Source organism: Blennius ocellaris, assembly GCF_963422515.1.
Source record: "Blennius ocellaris genome assembly, chromosome: 21".
NCBI lineage: Eukaryota > Metazoa > Chordata > Actinopteri > Blenniiformes > Blenniidae > Blennius > Blennius ocellaris.
Window position 1 is genome coordinate 2,364,703 of NC_137670.1, and position 17,671 is coordinate 2,382,373.

At 49.7% G+C, this 17,671-nt stretch overlaps 1 protein-coding gene across 1 annotated transcript in view; it reads left to right on the forward strand.

Annotated features, from left to right (window-relative positions):
- Nucleotides 1-222: 222 nt before the first annotated feature.
- LOC308145514 (uncharacterized protein) overlaps nucleotides 223-17,671 on the forward strand; it is a gene marked incomplete at both ends in the record, with an annotated part of 45,665 nt that continues 28,216 nt past the window's right edge. Inside the window, 9 exons of the mRNA XM_080516978.1 lie at nucleotides 223-2,313; nucleotides 2,491-2,608; nucleotides 2,738-3,257; nucleotides 4,228-4,695; nucleotides 9,907-10,101; nucleotides 11,201-11,281; nucleotides 12,638-12,750; nucleotides 13,148-13,206; nucleotides 13,939-14,028. Of these exons, the coding sequence (XP_080373104.1) occupies nucleotides 223-2,313; nucleotides 2,491-2,608; nucleotides 2,738-3,257; nucleotides 4,228-4,695; nucleotides 9,907-10,101; nucleotides 11,201-11,281; nucleotides 12,638-12,750; nucleotides 13,148-13,206; nucleotides 13,939-14,028 (3,735 nt within the window). The remainder of the gene's footprint in view (nucleotides 2,314-2,490; nucleotides 2,609-2,737; nucleotides 3,258-4,227; nucleotides 4,696-9,906; nucleotides 10,102-11,200; nucleotides 11,282-12,637; nucleotides 12,751-13,147; nucleotides 13,207-13,938; nucleotides 14,029-17,671) is intronic.

A 17,671-nucleotide genomic window follows, 5' to 3' on the forward strand; every position in this document is an offset into this window, starting at 1 on the left:
CGTCCTGTTCGGCCGGCGTCTCTCGGCTCTGCTCACACACACACTCCGGGCGGCAGAAGAAAGACCTTCTAAAAATAAACTGACGTCCACCAGCAGCAGAAACACAAAATCCAAACCAACAAAAATAGGAGATAAAAAGAAGTGTTTTCTCTCTCTCTCTCTCTCTCTCGCTCTCTCTGCTGCTCCACTTCTGTCTCTCCGTCCTCATTACGAGAGGAGGTCATGTCCCAGTCTGGAAAAGTCCTTCATCTGTATGTGGAAGTGAGGTCTGCCCCAGATCAGAATGGAGGGAAGGCGGCGTTCGGAGAGGGTGAAGAAGGCCTTGCTCAGGGGCACTCGGTTAAGGAGAGTCCCGCCGAGCTCCTGTCGCAGCTAGCGAGCCAGACGAAGGCCTCGGCGCCTCACCGCCTGGTCCAGGACTTCCCGCACGGCCAGTCGCCGTCTCGGCACAATGTCGGCTTCCAGCTGAAACCGGCCGGCGGCTCGCCGACGGCCCCGCACTGGAGCTCGCCGCTCCGCTCGTCCCCCTCGCTCGGCAAGGCTCCCCAGGAGGTCGGCGACGGCAAGCGGTCCGTGGTCACATTCAGCTACGTGGAGAAATCCAATGTGAAGACATTGGAGAGTCCGCGCAACTCCGTCCGCGAGAGGCGAGTCCGAGAGGAGCGATCCACTCCCTCCCACTTTCGAAAGCGCCTCAGCGACCCCGTTTGGCTCGGGAGTCCAGATTCGTCGTGCAGCTCCAGTCCCAAGTTGACGTTCCGATCCCCGGGAACTCACCAGCAGACGTTCTCCCCCGGCCTTCGACAGCCTCACCTGGACCCCATCGGACGGGCAGCTACCCAAAGGGCTGTGGAGGAGTTTGGCTCGCCGTTACTGAGGATTAAGCTAGCTCACGCCCTGGAGCAGGCCTCCTCCCCCTCTTCCTTTTCCCGCTACAGCCAGCAGACCCGCTGTCAGTCCTGGGCCGGGTCTCCGGTTCAGCGTCAGAACATTGGCATTAACTCCAAAGACCTCTTCGCCGATCGGAGCCAGACCGTTTGTGGTCCGCCTCGGAGCCCGGTGTTGGACCAGCTCTCCTCCAGGCAGTCCTCACAGTTTAGACCCAGGTCCTGTGGTGAATCCGAGAGCCCTCTGCACCGTTCCGGAGCGGGCAAAACCATGGCGGGGCAAAACATCGGCGGGGTCTGCACCAGCAGTGCCTCACCGCAACTTGGCAATAATGGAGTCGAGGGCTTGAACCAGTTGAGTGACAGTAAGTCTCTGTCTCCAGCTCAGAGTCCAGAAGTCGCCCGCAGGCTCGCCGAGGAGCCCACCGAGTTCAACTCCATTTTCACAGAGTCGAGGAGGTCCTCGTTGCACAACGCTTTAGGCGAGCTCGGCAGCAGCTCACACTCTGGAGACTCGACTCCAAATGCACAACAATCTAAACAAACGCTGAAGATGAACATCCCTTTAAATGACCAAAACACGCCAGCACCCGACAACACGGACCCTCACCAGCCCGAACACTTGCAGTCCCTTGATGCAGACTCTCACACGAACTGCGACGCACACCAGGAGGACTCGAATCAGGTCTCGATTCTGTCGGTGGCTCAGAGTTCTCCTGCCCTGCCGTCTCGTGTCCTTCGCCCCACTCATCCTCCCACAGAATTCGGTTCTCCGTTGAGGGACCCCAGATTGCTTCAGATGGACCTTCGAGCGCCAGACACCCCCACCCTGCACCGCCGACAGCCTCCGCAGTACACCGGCGACTGCTGGTCCCCGACCCTGGACCGGAACGCCGACCTGGCTGGTTTTGAGAAGGGGGACTGCACGGAGCTGGCTCGGAGGCTTTTCATCAATCAAAGTGTTGAGGAGGCGCCGGTGAGCTGGACGTCCAGGCAGCAGTGGGGGAACCAGTCAGACGGCAGCTCTACACCCAAAACTGACGCTGGACGAGAGTCCAACGGCGACCAGACCTCCGACTGCCGGTCTGGTCAGCGCCGCCGGCCACTCAGCCCCACCGCCCAGCAGAAACGGGCCGAGCAGCGGCGGAGAGAGATCCTCCTCCTGGGACCGGTGGCGCTGGACTCCGCGGACGAGGACGACGGCTGTGAAGAGGAGGACCAGGGGTACGAGGTGGAGGCGTCCAGCTCCCGGAGGGCGGACGAGCCTCCGGAGGTGGAGCACAACGGGGCGATGGGCGGAGGCTCGTCCTCGCGGAGCTCCAGCGGCGTCACCGGCAGTTTGGGGGACCGGGACTGTGTGTCGCCGGAGTCCAGCCAGTCCAGTCACCAGAGCAACGAGACGGGCGCCGCCACCTCAGGAATACAGGTGGGTCGCGTTCGGTCAAGAAATCCACAGTTATTTACTTTTTCCCTCGATCGGCTTGTTGCCATAACAGTTTCGAGTTTTGAAACGTTCTGCCATCGTGCCCGTGATGCTCGTTTTCCCGAACTGGGACTCGTCCTTCAGCGGTCTTCAGAGTTTGTCTCGGTGTGTCTCTTGCAGACGGACAGCGGCAGCGCGGCCCCCGTCCCCTCGCTGCACTGTCAAAGGATCGCTCGGGCGAAGTGGGAGTTTTTGTTCGGGAGCTCTGCTGAGGAGGCAGCGAGTCCAGGGGAGAAACGTGAGAACCGATCTTCCAGATTATATCTGGATTATACGTCCAGATTATAGAGCATCTTCCTCCTCCTTTAAAGAAGTAACTAGTCCCTGTCATCGTCTGTCTTACTGCTTCCATTTGTCCCTTGTCCAGATCCTCCGGAGGGATCCACAGCGCCCCCCAGCGGTAACTCCAGCGAGTCCCCCACCCCGACGCCCCCGTCCTCCCTCCCCCTGCTCTCGGCCAATCACGAGGTGCAGCACGTGGAGGTGGAGCTGGTGACCCCGCCCCCGGCCGTCACCGGCACGTCCCCCAAAACCGGCATCATCCGCCGCACGCTAAAGTACTCGGAGACGGACCTGGACGCCGTCCCGCTGCGCTGCTACCGGGAGACGGACATCGACGAGCTGCTGGCGGCCGAGCAGGACGACGCCGACTCCGCCTTCGGCAGCAACCGCAGCGTGCAGGGCAACTCCGGCGCCGGCAGCAGCCCCCTGGGGGGGCCGGCGTACGGGAGGACCGGGGGGGAGGAGGAGGATGGGGAGGAAGAGGAGGAGGAGGAGGAAGAGGAGGAGGAGGAAGAAATGGTGAGCTGGGCGAGCGTGAGGATGCAGGGAGACAACAGGAAGCAGCAGCAGGAGGAGCCCGAGGTGTTTGGACACCTGCTGAAGAGGTACAAACAAACAAACAAACAAACAAAAGGACAAATGCTATGCAAACAAGTAAACAAACAAATAGGAACATTAAAAACAAAAACACATAAAGTACAAAGGCTAAACAATCAAACAGGAAAATAAACACAACAAACAAGCAAGAACAAATGCTATGCAAACAAGTAAACAAACAAATAGGAATATTAAAAAAGCAAACACAAAGTAAAAAGGCTAAACAATCAAACAGGAAAATAAACACAACAAACAAGCAAGAACAAATGCTATGCAAACAAGTAAACAAACAAACAAAATAAGCACAACAAACAATGCCTGCAATGGAAGAAACATCATACCCAGTGAAAGATACGATAGAAAAACATTATAAACAAGTAAACAAACATCCACACTTGCAGGCAAACAAAGACATCAAAGCGATTTCATGCACAAACAATACAACGTTTGACACGGAACAACGGAACAACAAATGTGAAGATACATAATGTCCCAACAAACAAAACAATAACCAGGAAAACTATACATTTTTACAGCTAAACAAACAAACAAACACACGACGCGGAAACAAATAAGTAACACGGAACTACATAAAACACAAAAAGAACAGTTAATAAAGAAGCCTTTCAATATGCATTCAAAAGGTAAACAAACAAGTGGTCTCCTGAAGAAAAGGTAGAACACATCACACTCAAAAACAAAATAGAAAACAAAAAACATGCATGAGAGGCAAAGTAAAGTAACATGAAAATGCTTAAAAAACACGAATAGAAAATCTTTCAAACTCGTAAACAAAGATTCCACAAACAATAATACAGGAGATTAATAAAACACTAAACATACAAGTTGATATTAAAACAAAGGAGAAAACGACAAATGTTCAAACTGGGATGCAGCCGAGGGGAATTTGTGTGTTTGTGTTTGCGTTTGGCAGGTTGTTGGTAAACAGGTTTGGTAAACAGTCTTTCCTGTGTCCAGGCCGACGGAGACGTTCTTCGACAACCACAACCCGGCGCTGAAGTCGCCGCTGCTGGTGTCGGGGCCGCGCCTCGCCGCCGAGGACACGTTCAGCCGCCACTTCGAGAGCATCATGGAGTCCCACCGCGCCAAGGGGACGTCCTACAACAGCCTGGACAGCGAGGAGCTGCTGAGCTCCAGCGCGCAGACCGTGCTGACCTTCGACCTGCCCACGCTCACGCCCGCCATCCACGGCCCGGTGTGCCAGAGCGCCCGGCAGATCGTGCAGCTCAGCTTCGCGCCGCTGGCCCACGACGAGAGGCCCAGCCTCTCCGACTCCGTCTTCACCGTCACCGGGGACTCGGACGCCACCCGGGCGCCGTCCAGCGAGCGGCTGAGCAGCGGCTCCGACGACACGCCGCCGCGGGGGCGGCACTACACGCAGCTGGGCAGCAGCTGGTACAGCAGCCCCTCCTTCTCCCTGCCCAGGTGAGCCCACCGACGGGCAGGTTTCCAGGGATAAGGTGTAATACTGCCGGCGGCCTGTGGGGGCAGTGTTTAATATCTCTGAAATCCTGTGCGTTAGACCAGCGCTCTGCAACCTGTATGACTAAAAACAGCCATTTTCGCAGTTTTCCACCACATAAAATTGGTCCGGAGCCAATTTATTTACAAAACATGTAAACATAAATGTAAACTTGATCAACAAACAAACAATTCATAAAGTATTTTAGGAAAAATGTTGCTATTTTTTGAGATTATTCCTTTTTTTCTTCGTGGATTTTCTCATTTTAGACACTTAAGCTATTTAACTATTTATAGCCGCTGTGTTTATTATTCTTTTTCTTCCTCTTTTTTTCCTTCAATTTTCCCCACTTTCCTTCTTTTCCTGATTTAAAAACAAAAACAAAACAAACTACTAATTTTACTCATTTTGTTTTTAACTTTTCTACAATTTTTTTTACATTTATTCAAATTTTTATATTTTATCGAAAAAAAATAGAAAATAAATTGGTAATTCCAGCACTTCCATCTGTTTAGAGCGGAGCAGCGGGGAAGGAAAAAAAACGTGAAATAAATTGTTTATAAAAAACTTCCTCCAGAGCCGCAGGTTGCAGACCCCTGGTCTATGGTGTAATACTGCTGGTGGCCTGTGGGGGGCAGTGTTTCATACCTCTGAAATCCTGTATGTTAGACCAGCGCTCTGCAACCTGTATGACTAAAAACAGCCATTTTCGCAGTTTTCCACCACATAAAATTGGTCCAGAGCCACAAAACATGTAAATATAAATGTAAACTTGCTCAACAAACAAACAATTTGTAAAGTATTTTAGGTAAAATTTTGCTATTTTATTACATTTTTTGAGATTATTCCTTGTTTTCTTTGGGATTTGCTCGTTTTAGATACTTAAGCTATTTAGCTAGTCATAGCCGCTGTGTTCATTATTCTTTTTCTTCCTCTTTTTTTTGCCTTCAATTTTTGCCCTACTTTCCTTATTTTCCTGATTTAAAAACAAAAACAAAACTACTACTAATTCTAATCATTTTGTTTTTAACTTTTCTGCAATTTATTTTTTATTTATTAAATTTTTTTTAAATAAATGGTTAATTCCAGCACTTCCATCTATTTAGAGCGGGGAAGAAATAAAACGTGAAATAAAAACGCGAGAAAAGTGTTTATAAATCATTTTCTCAAAATTTCCTCCAGAGGTTGCAGACCCCTGGTCTAAGGTGTAATGCTGCTGATGACCTGTGGGGGCAGTGTTTCATACCTCTGAAATCCAGTACGTTGGATAGAAAGCGAAAAAAGCTTTCAGTGAAACTAAATAATCACCGGAAATCCTTCATTCATTACAATTTTAGTCAATTTGTCTGAAAATAATACCTTGAAAAAGAAAAAAACACAGTCACTTACATTGAGAAGTAAAACACCAAGAGGTGAGTGTGACCCTGCAGAGCTGCAATAAAACCTGCTTCTGCCTCAAAAAAGGACTTTTTTTTTTTTTTACAACCTGCTGCAGCGTCAAGGTGCCTCGGATTCTGCTGAGTGGCATCCGCAGTCCGGTTCAACCCAACTTTATTGGTAGGGCCTCAAATACGACACAGTCCGATTCTGAAGCACAACAACAAACAAGAAGGATGAAAGTGGGAAAACTCGTATTAAAACCTAAAGGACGGCGAGTCAGAACATAAGACCGTCGACGACGGTTTTATCGTAAATACACTGAAATGAAATGTAACCAGTCAGCTGCTCTTTTGCTCCATTCCAGTTTGATTCTGCAGGCAAATGAAGAAATAGTTCACAAGCTGGTAGTTCAGCATTAATGCAGCTTTGATGTCGGCTCCTCCAGAGGTCGCGACCTCTCAGAGGTCACGACCTCATTAATGGACTGTCGTTGGACTCCAGATGAATCTCGTCTGCGTCGCTGCAGTGAGAAGTGAAGGTCGCCCGGAGGGGTGTGTGTGTGTGCGTGTGTGTGTGCGTGTGTGCGTGTGTGCGTGTGTGTGTGTGTGTGTGTAGGTATGTTTTGCAGAAGCAGATGGCTGCTGCAGCAGCAGGGGAACCACCTTGACACTTGGCGTCCCGGAGACACTTTTTTTCTTTGTCTCTAATCTGCATTTCAATTATTGTTGCTCCCCTCCACCTCCCCTCCACCTCTCCTCCACCTCGCCGTCGACGCTGCGTCGCAGCTCCCGTCTGTTGCTCCTGTCAGTCGCTGTGATCGAGGAGGGAAAGCGCTGATGCGGGTGTGTGTGTGTGTGTGTGTGTGTCAGTGACTTTGTGAACGTCACCTTAACTTAACGTGACGGCACTGCAGAGGGCGAGCAGCTGCAGGGCGCTGCTTCGGCCACTAGATGGCAGTAGAGGACAGGGAGCCTCAGCGCAGAGCTCCAGGTGTGTGTGCGTGTTTGTGTGTGTGCGTGTTTGTGTGTGTGCGTGTGTGTATGTACGTGTGTGTGTGTGTGTGTGTGTGTGATTGTGTGTGGGTGCAACATAAAAAGGAATCCCATGTTGACTTTTAGCTGAATCATGTCACAAACAAACCTTGTTGTGAACGTAAACAGCTAAAAAAATAAAACTTATAAAACGCTGTCTGCGCTGCACTGATCTCCTGGAGCCGGAGCTGCAGAAGAAAACCTCCTCGGGGCTCGTTCATAAAAGTTGGAATTCCACCCCCCCTCGCCCTTCCACCCCCCCCCCCCCTCCTCCTCTTCCCTCTCCCCTTTCAGACACTGTGAACGTCAGACAGAGGCTCATTGTGCAGAGCTGCTCAGCAGAATGAGCGCCTGGATGCCGTTAAACCAGAGTGTGACACTGGGAATTCTCTCAGGACCTCCGGCATTGTGCCGGCGGTGCATGAGCCGGCTGCTGCCAGGGGGGGCGGAGCCTGGTGGGGGGGGGGGGCAGGCGGAGTCACAGGCCTCGGGCCCGGCCGTGGCCGCCGGACGCCTCCGGGCAGCATAAACACCTGCCGTCACCAGAAACAAGGTGGACGACAGTTTGACAACGCGGAGAACAATGAACGCTCTGGAGAGGGTGTGAAATCAGAGAGAGAGAGAGAGAGAGAGAGAGAGGGAGGAATGAATGGAGGAGGGGGGAGGAGGGGGGGAGGCGGTTTTTTAGGAAAGACACGAGCCAAGTCTCATGCCAAAGCTTCCAATCCAAGGTCAGCGGGGGACGGTGAGAGTTTACACAGTGGGACGGGGAGGGAAGAAGAGAGGGAGGAGGGAAAAGAGGAGGGAGGAACGACGGCAAACAGACTGGAAAGATAGAGAGAAGAGAGGAGAGGAGAGGAGAGGAGAGGCGGGACAAACGGCTCATCTACTTTTAGGGGGGAGGACGGGGGAGGACGGAGGAGGGGATCAGGGATCAGATGACAGTAAACAGAGCGAGGAGAGAAAGTGGAGGGAAAAGAGTGAAACAGGGTCCATGAAGCCTCAGACGGCGAGCCGAGCGGAGCAGCGGTCGGTGGAGGTGGAGGAGGAGGTGGAGGTGGAGGTGGGGGTGGAGGTGGGGGCCATGCGTTCAGGTTACAAGGCCAGGGGGAGGAGGGGAGGCGGGGGAGGGCGGCGGCGGGGCGGCGGTGCTCAGGTGATGAGCAACCCGTCGGTTTTCTGTTGTCACGTCTCGCCTGCGGCTCAGGATGACAGGGGTCTGACTCACAGGAGGCCTTACCTCAGGTACGTCCTCCTGAATCCGTCTCACCTGGCTGTCTCACCTGTCTGTCTCACCTGGCTGTCTCGCCTGGCTGTCTCACCTGGTTGTCTCACCTGTTGCCATCACCTGTGGATCTCCCCTGTCTGTCTCACTTGTTTGTCTCACCTGTCTCTCACCTGTTGTTTTCTTCTGTCACCCTCGCCTGTCTGTTTCACCTGTCTGTCTCACCTGTCTGTCTCACCTGTGGATCTCACCTGGCTGTCTCACCTGTTGCCATCACCTGTGGATCTCCCCTGTCTGTCTCACCTGTTGTTTTCTTCTGTCTACCTCACCTGTCTGTCTCACCTGTCTCACCTCTTGTTTTCCCCTGTCTGTCTCACCTGTCTGTCTCACCTGTCTGTCTCACCTGTCTGTCTCATCTGTCTGTCTCATCTGTCTACCTCACCTGTCTGTCTCATCTGTCTGTCTCACCTGTTGTTCTCCCCTGTCTACCTCACCTGTCTGTCTCACCTGTGGATCTCACCTGTCTCACCTCTTGTTTTCCCCTGTTTGTCTCACATGTCAGTGAATGTAAACATAAGGTTTGAGGAGCAGTTCCAACTTCCTGCGTTTGTTCTCAGTAGTTTGTTCTCAGTAGTTTGTTCTCAGTAGTTTGTTCTCAGCAGTTCGTCACATTCACACATTCAGACGTTCACCGTGACGGTTGCCGTACAAATTCTCTTTGGAGTTTGGCCCAAGGGCACAAAAACAGAAGAGGAAGATGTAAATTGAAACCGTTGGACCTTTGCATTGTGAGACATCCTGCTGATCCTGATCCTGATCCTGATCCTGATCCTGATCCTGATCCGGATCCTGATCCTGAGGTCGTTCAGGAATCGTCTGATTGAAGTGAGACGACTCTGGGGTTGTTTTGCGCGGCATCGTCCCTGAAGTTTTACTTTTAGTTTGTTTTTCCTGACGTCTCCCTCCATGACTCTGGAGGCTTCACCCCTACCACTTGACCATCTGACCGTCTGACCATCTGACCATCTGACCGTCTTACCGACTGACCGTTTGGCGCTTTAGTGAAGCTGGGAAGCGTCGTTGCTCATCAACGATCAGCCAGAACATTATGACTGTTGGTTCGTCAGCAGGTGTCGCCTTCGGTTCTTCTGTGACCTCCTGGACTCGTTGTGCTGCAGAGTGAAGCTCTGGGACTTTGTGTCTTCTCTTATTTTGAAATCCAGCCGAGCGCCGGCCTCCTTCACAGAGTCTCTCTCTCTTGTTGGTTCCAGAATGTTCTGACGGCGCGTCGGAAACTAAAGTGTCCAGCGAGGAGAATCTGGAGAGAACGAACCTGGAAACCTCCTTCCTCTCCTCTATTCTCTCCTCCTCTATCGCTCAGAAGTTTAAGATGTGACTTTCAGACATAAAAACTAATTACTCATTTAAAAGGATTTGCTCTGAACTGGATCAAGACTTGAAAAACTTTAATGATGGTGAAGACTTCTGTCCTCCAGACCTGCTGACCTCTGGTTCTGGTTCTGGTTCTGGTCTCTCAGCAGGGACAAGGCTCGCCTGGCCACCGACTCGGAGCTGGACCAGGACCTCAGCGAGCGCCTGGGTCTGGGCAGCAGCGACACCCTGACCAACGGCAGCCGCCGCGCCGACGTGGCGGCCGCCAAGCGCCTAGCCAAACGCCTCTTCAACCTGGACGGCTTCAGGAAGTCCGACGTGGCGAGACACCTCAGCAAGAAGTGAGTCCTGACTGCCGGCTCACGTTATCGCTCGGCGTTCTCGCTAGGACCGCCATGAGCCTTAACCCATTAGGACCACCATTAGCATTTACACGTTAGGACCCCCATTAGCATGAACATCTTAGTACTGCAATTAGCATGAACATATTAGGACCGCCATTAGCATTAAGACGTTAGGACCGCCAATAGCATTTACACTTTAGGACTGCCATGAGCATTAATGCATTAGGACTGCCATTAGCACAAACACGTTAGAGCTGCCATTAGCATTAACATGTTAGGACCACCATTAGCATTAACACGTTAGAGCTGCCATTAGAATTTACACTCTAGGACCGTCGTGAGCATTAATGGATTAGGACCGCCATTAGCATAAACACGTTAGGATCTCCATTAGCATAAACACGTTAGGACCGCCATTAGCATGAACATGTTAGGACCACCATTAGCATTAACACGTTAGGACCACCATTAGTGTTAACACGTTAGGACCACCATTAGCATTAACACATTAGGACCGCCATTAGCATGAACACTCTTTATCTTCAAGATGGATCCAGTTCCGCGTTGTGAAAAGATTACGTGAACGAACAGCCACAGTGTCTAACCGATACAAGCTAATGCTAATGACGCGTTCCTTTGCCAAAGAAACAGCAACCGTGCTGCTCTTTAGCAGCTTTAGCGAATGCGAATGCTAAAGCTAACAGAGGATGAGAGCAGTTCTGACGCTATGAAACGGTTCCATTCACAATAAAAGTAATAGAATCTCAGTAACTGAATGAAAGATTTCTATACGTGAAATAGTTACATGTTGCTGCCGAATAACAAAGGAATCGTCACGTTGTGAGTCGTTTGCTTGTGTATAGCGAGACGTTTCGTTTCTGGGCTTTGATCTTTAAGAGCTGGATTACATTTAGTCCGTGGTACTTCTTGACGTTCATCCGTCAGCCGCTCAGCTGATGAGAAAGAATCTGGGATGAAAGTTTTCCTCGCCTCCTGACAGATGCATCCTGGGAAATCTCCCACTTTTCTTCTTCTTCTTCTTCTTCATTTCCCGACACCTCCTCCCTCACCCTGTTTCATGTCTGTTTGTCTGCAGCAACGACTTCAGCCGCATGGTGGCGGAGGAGTACCTCAGCTTCTTTAACTTCTCCGGCCTCGCTCTCGACCAGGCCCTCCGGTGAGGAAAACACTTCTACCTCTTTCACTTCTATTATCCTGAAAATCACCGAGTGGTTTCAGAGATTAACTGTGTCTTCAGGAGGATTCTTTCTTCTTTTTCTGTTATTGTTGCTGTTTTGAGGCCTTCTTTATGTCGTTCATGCGTTTTAATGGATTTTATATTTGTGAACAGCGCCCTCTGCAGACCATTCAAAAACTCTTATATTTCAACTCATTTTCCAGATTTGTTGAAACTCCAGAAGCTTCATCGTTACAAAATGTTGATTCTATTACTAATATCTAGCAGCAGCAGACGTGCATTTTAATGAATGGAGGATTAACAGGCGCCTGCAAGAAATATTAAAAGTGCAAAGTGCTTGGTACGGCACTGAGAAGGAAAAGAAAAGGTGAATACAAGAAAAAGACGTGCGGGAAAACATAAAAAAATTTAATTAAGAGGGTTTGTTGAATAGAGTTTTAAATATGTTTAAAATGACCAGTAAACAACATAAAATAATAAAATCACAAAAATATGTAAGTGATTAATAAAAATGGATAAAACTATATTTAAATATATAATATATATAAAAAATAGATCAAAAGTAGTCACAGGCAGACGAGTAAAGATACAAGTAGTAAAAGTAAATGTGCTGATTGAACAATTTTCTTTTATTAGTTGTGATAAAAGTGGAAAAGGGGAGAGTTTAAATTAAAAACATTTTTTTTTAAAAGCAACAATTACTGAAAAATTCTGTGAATTTTACAATAAAACAAACACAAAGCTCTTTTTCTTAAAAATAAAAATACAAACTTCAGCAATTAACTTTCAGACCATGTTGAGCGTTTCCGGTGAGTTTGGTGAACGCAGTCAACAGATGTCCTTTAATCTGATTAAATTTTAATATTCAACAGCAGGTTTACACAGCGCCGCTTTACTTTTTAAACCCTTTAATCTATTTGAAATGTTTTGTCCTCTGCTGAACCCTTTAATTTTTCTTTTTTTTTTTTTACACAGGAGAAAAGTCATTATAACCTCTTTAAACTAATTTAATTGCAGCAGTAAACTTCTAAATAAACAAATAAGTTTATTAAATGAGTAGATATAGTCGGTGAAGATGAAAGGGATTATTTTTTGTGTCTGTTTCTGCTTTCATCACTGTGGAGGGAAGCTGGGTTTTTTTTTTTTTATATATATTCTCCTTGTGGTGAAATAATAAAGCACAAGCGGAGATGTACAGACCAAAGCAGGGGAACATTCATACATTCATTGATACACTGAAGTGGAAGTAAAAACTGGAGCCGAATCCAAAACTCGGTCTTAAATAAATGCACTTTGATCTTTTCCCTGATGAAAGCGTGAACCTGTGCGTTGCAGGACGTTCCTCCGGCAGTTCGCCCTGGTGGGGGAGACGCAGGAGAGGGAGCGAGTGCTGTCGCACTTCTCCAGACGTTACCTGGACTGCAACCCCAAAGCCGTCCCCACCGAGGGTGAGGCCACGGCCTTCCTGCCGTCCCGCCAAAATAAAACACGCACTGTTGCCTGCGCAGTTCATGATTTAATGGCATTCTTAGAATCTGTTGGATTATTTTCGATCGGATGTGTGCAGTGACAGTTAATGTCCACCTCATCTTGTTTTAACCCAGTCGGTCACAGGGGGGCGCTAAAGAGCTTCGGGGGGGGGGGGGGGGGGTCGATAATCTGCTTCTTTCTCCCAGCAGGGAAGAAATCAGGACTAAAATGATTAACTTTCAGTGTAAAGCTATGAGTTATTTCAATTAAAACACATTTAACGGCTGAATTTGTTTCAAGTGTAAAGGAGAGAAAAGAAGAAGTAGTTTAATGTGATTTGATTCCACAGTAAGAGGTGATGTTTTTGTTCCGTAGACGCCGTTCACACGCTCACCTGCGCCCTCATGCTGCTGAACACGGACCTGCACGGCCAGGTGAGTGAAGCTCAAACTCGTCATTCCAATACGAAAGGAACGTTTATATATTCCAACACTCATGATTCATAGTTTTAAAGGACAATAAATATGGAAAACCTTAATCAGAGTAAAATAAAACAAACATGCTATTTTATAAGTTTGGATGAAATTTTAGATCGTCTAAATTAAGTTTTTGAATGGATTATAAAGTCGTACATGAAGAAGAGCTGCTGTCTCTCTACACTCGCCTTCTGTTAGCCACACCTCCACCCTGTTAGCCACTCGCCTCATGTTAGCCACACCCCTCCTGTTGGCCACACCTCCTCCTGTCAGCCACTCCCCTCATTGTAACCACACCCCCTCCTGTTAGCCACACCCCCTCCAAGGATCAGTTAGAGGATCCACGTTTAGATATTTTTAAAGGTAGAAACAGTGAAATATGTGCGATTCCTTAGTTTTCCAACCACTTTGCTTCATATTTAATTGAATAATTGTCATGTGATCATGTGGCTTCATACTTTAAAGTGTGAAAATGTTCAATTTACACATTTTCATCAGTGGTTTAACTGTTAATTACACTTTCACACCAGCAGTGAATCAAGAATATTGCGAAGATAAAAGACAAAACGTCTTTTAAACTGAACGACGGAGTGAAAAACTGCAGTTTACATCAAACAGATGAATGAGTGAAAGGATCTGATTTTTTTGCTTTTGTATGAAATAATGTGAAATTCTCATGTTTGACTCCAGAACATCGGGAAGAGGATGTCGTGTTCGCAGTTCATCGGGAACCTGGAGGGACTGAATGAGGGCCAGGACTTTCCTAAAGACCAGCTCAAAGTAAGACACACACACACTCACACACACACACACACACACACACACACACACACACACACACACACACACACACACACACACACACACACACACACACACACACACACACACACACACACACACACACACAGCCCGGTGATGTTCTGCGAGAACTGGGTCGGTGCAGGTTCTCCACTGCAGCTCATGACGTTGCTGTTGATGTTTATTATTATGTCAACATGTTGTTTCTTTGTAACCATGAGCGAGCAAAGACATGTCCTGATGTCGTGTCCCGCCGTAGTGACGGGGATGTGTCCCGAGATCATGTCCAGAAGTCGTGTCCGGCCGTAGCGAGAGTGAGGACATGTCCCGAGGTTGTGTCCCGCTATAGTGAGAGCGAGGTCGTGTCCAGAAGTCGTGTCCAGAAGTCGTGTCCCGCTGTAGCGAGAGCGAGGACATGTCCCGAGGTCGTGTTCCCATGTAGCGAGAGCGAGGACATGTCCCGAGGTCGTGTCCCGCCGTAGCGAGAGCGAGGTTGTGTCCCGAGGTCGTGTCCCGCCGTAGCAACGAGGTCGTGTCCCACTGTAAGGGCGAGGACATGACCCGAGGTCGTGTTCCCATGTAGCGAGAGCAAGGACATGTCCCGAGGTCGTGTCCCGCCGTAGCGAGAGCGAGGTTGTGTCCCGAGGTCGTGTCCCGCCGTAGCAACGAGGTCGTGTCCCACTGTAAGGGCGAGGACGTGTCCCGAGGTCATGTCTCGCTGTAGCAACAAGGTCGTGTCCTGCAGTAGCGAGAGCGAGGACATGTCGCAAGGTCATGTCCCGCCGTAGTGAGAGCGAGGTCGTGTCCTGAAGTCGTGTCCAGAAGTCGTGTCCAGAAGTCGTGTCCCGCTGTAGCGAGAGCGAGGACATGTCCCGATGTCGTGTCCCGCTGTAGCGAGAGCGAGGACATGTCCCGAGGTCGTGTTCCCATGTAGCGAGAGCGAGGACATGTCCTGAGGTCGTGTCCCGATGTAGCGAGAGCGAGGACATGTCCCGAGGTCGTGTCCCGCTGTAGCGAGAGCGAGGTCGTGTCCCGAAGTCGTGTCTCGAGGTTGTGTCCCGCCGTAGCGACGAGGTCGTGTCCCGAGGTTGTGTCCCACCGTAGCGAGAGCGAGGACATGTCCCGAGGTTGTGTCCCACCGTAGCGAGAGCGAGGACATGTCCCGAGGTCGTGTCCCGCCGTAGAGATGGGGACGAGTCCAGAAATGAAAAGCGGCTCTGGGTATCGGGGTCAGATGGTATCGGGACGGCCGCGAGCGAAGACGGAGACAAAAGCAGTCGTACATTAGCGGCTTCAGTTCTGCTCGTATAAATCCTGGATTTTCTCTCTTTAATCGAGCCTCGACTTTCCAGCAGATCCTTTGTTCTTCGTCTTTCTCCTCCTGCTGCCTGGAGCCCAACTCTCTCTCTCTCTCTCTCTCTCTCTCTCTCTCTCTCGCTCTCTCTCTCTCTCTCTCTCTCTCTCCTCTCATCCTCGGACTCCACTTGTTCTTTATCTTTGCTCTTGTTTGACTTCGCTGCAGTTTAATCACCTTTATCTCCTCTCGTTCACCTTCACACAGCTCTGAGCCTGTCCTCTCCTGTCCTCTCCTGTCCTCTCCACCTCTCCTGTCCTCTCCACCTCTCTTGTCTTCTCCTGTCCTCTCCTGTCCTCTCCACCTCTCCTGTCCTCTCCTGTCTTCTCCACCTCTCCTGTCCTCTCCTGCCTTCTCCACCTCTCCTGTCCTCTCCTGTCCTCTCCACCTCTCCTGTCTTCTCATGTCCTCTCTAGTCGTCTCCTGTCCTCTCCACTTCTTCTGTCCTCTCCTCTCCTGTCCTCTCCTCTCTAGTCCTGTCCTGTCCACTTCTTCTGTCTTCTCCATCTTTTCTGTCCTCTCCTCTCCTCTCCTCTCCTCTCCTCTTCTGTCCTGTCCTGTCCATGTCTCCTGTCCTGTCCTCAGTTCTTCATCCTGAACTGAAACAACAGAATGAGACAGAATCTTCCTCCAGCAGCAGATCAGACTCGTGATCCGTCTCTTAAAATCTGCCTGATTCCTGAATTCAGATTCATTTGATCACAAAACTGTCTCATTTTCAATTCGGTCAGAATTCTGTCCTTTTCCCTCCGTCTGTCTTCACGATGGACCGACTGGACCAAGATCCCGTCCCTCTTCTGACTCGTCCTTCACGAGTCCGGAGCCATAAACCTCCTCCTCCTTCACTTCATCCCCCACAGCCTCCAGCTGCTGTCCCTCCTCCTCTTTCACCGCTATCACTCCATCATTTCCTGCAATGAAACCACCTCCTTCTCCTCTCCTCCTCCACCTGCTCCGTCCATCCGTCCCTCATTTCCTCCGCTCACATTCTGACTTCTCCATTTCCCCTCTGGTGTCTGTAGGAGCAGTAATATACGCCAGACCTCCTCCTCTCCTCTCCCCCCTTTCTCCCCCGTCTCTCACGAGTTCGTTTAAAAGAATAAAAAGAAAGGATCTGAAACGAATCAAACTAAATTTTGAAAATTTTAAAATTTAAAAAATCAGGATTTGGCAAAATAAACAAACTCAAAATAAAAATCTTTTTACGTTTTGTCAGCAAAGCATCAAATCTGAGTTTTTTTTAAACTGCTTACTTCCTCCCTCCATCCCTCCATCCCTCCATCACTCCTCAATCCGTCTCTCCCTCCTTCTCTCTCTCCTCCTCTCTGTCCTTCCATCCATCTCTTGCTCGCTCCCTATCTCACTCCTTTATTCATCCCTCCCTCACTCTATCCATCCATCTGTTCCCACTCCTTTCTCCCCCCTCCCTCGCTCCCCTCCCTCACTCCCCCATCCATCCATCCATCCATCCATCCATCCATCCATCCATCCATCCCTACTTCCTCCTTCATCATCCAGCTCACTCCCTCCATTTTTCATTCCTCCCTCTTCCCTCCCTTTTTCCATTCCTCGCTCGTGCCCTCCCTCCATCTCTCCTCCATCCATTCCTTCCATCCCATCCCTCCTCGCTCCCCCATCCATCCATCCATCCCTACTTCCTCCCTTCATCCATCCCTCACTCCCTCCCTTTTTCCATTCCTCCCTCACTCCCTCCCTCTTCCCTCCCTTTTTCCATTCCTCCCTCGTGCTCTCCCTTCATCTCTACTCCATCCATTCTTTCCATCCATCCTTCCCTCCTCTCTCGCTCCCTCACTCCTTCCATCCATCCAACCATCCATCCCTACTTCCTCCCTTCATCATCCCTCGCTCCCCTCCCTCCTCCCTCAGGTTGACTGCAGCCCCTCTTCCCTCCTTTCTTTCTTTTCAGTCTTTATCTTCCACAGTAACTGAGTTTCTGCTCTCACTGCTTTATTGCCCGTCCCCTCCCTCTCCTTCTCTCTCTCTCTCTCTCGCTCTCGCTCTCTCTCTCTCTCTTTCCTCACCAGTTCATGGTGGTTGATTAAAACCTCATCATATGTTTTCTTCATTACCGCCACAATGGAGGCAGAATGAATCTCCTGAACTGAGAAACTCAGATCTTTTCAGAAACGCTGAAGCGTTTTTTTTTGTTGTTTTTTTTTATCGTCGTCAGTTCTTGCTTGTAAAGGTTGAAGGGAAATTTGCGGCAGCTCGACGTGCTGAACGGGGATGGTTGGTCACATGGTCGGT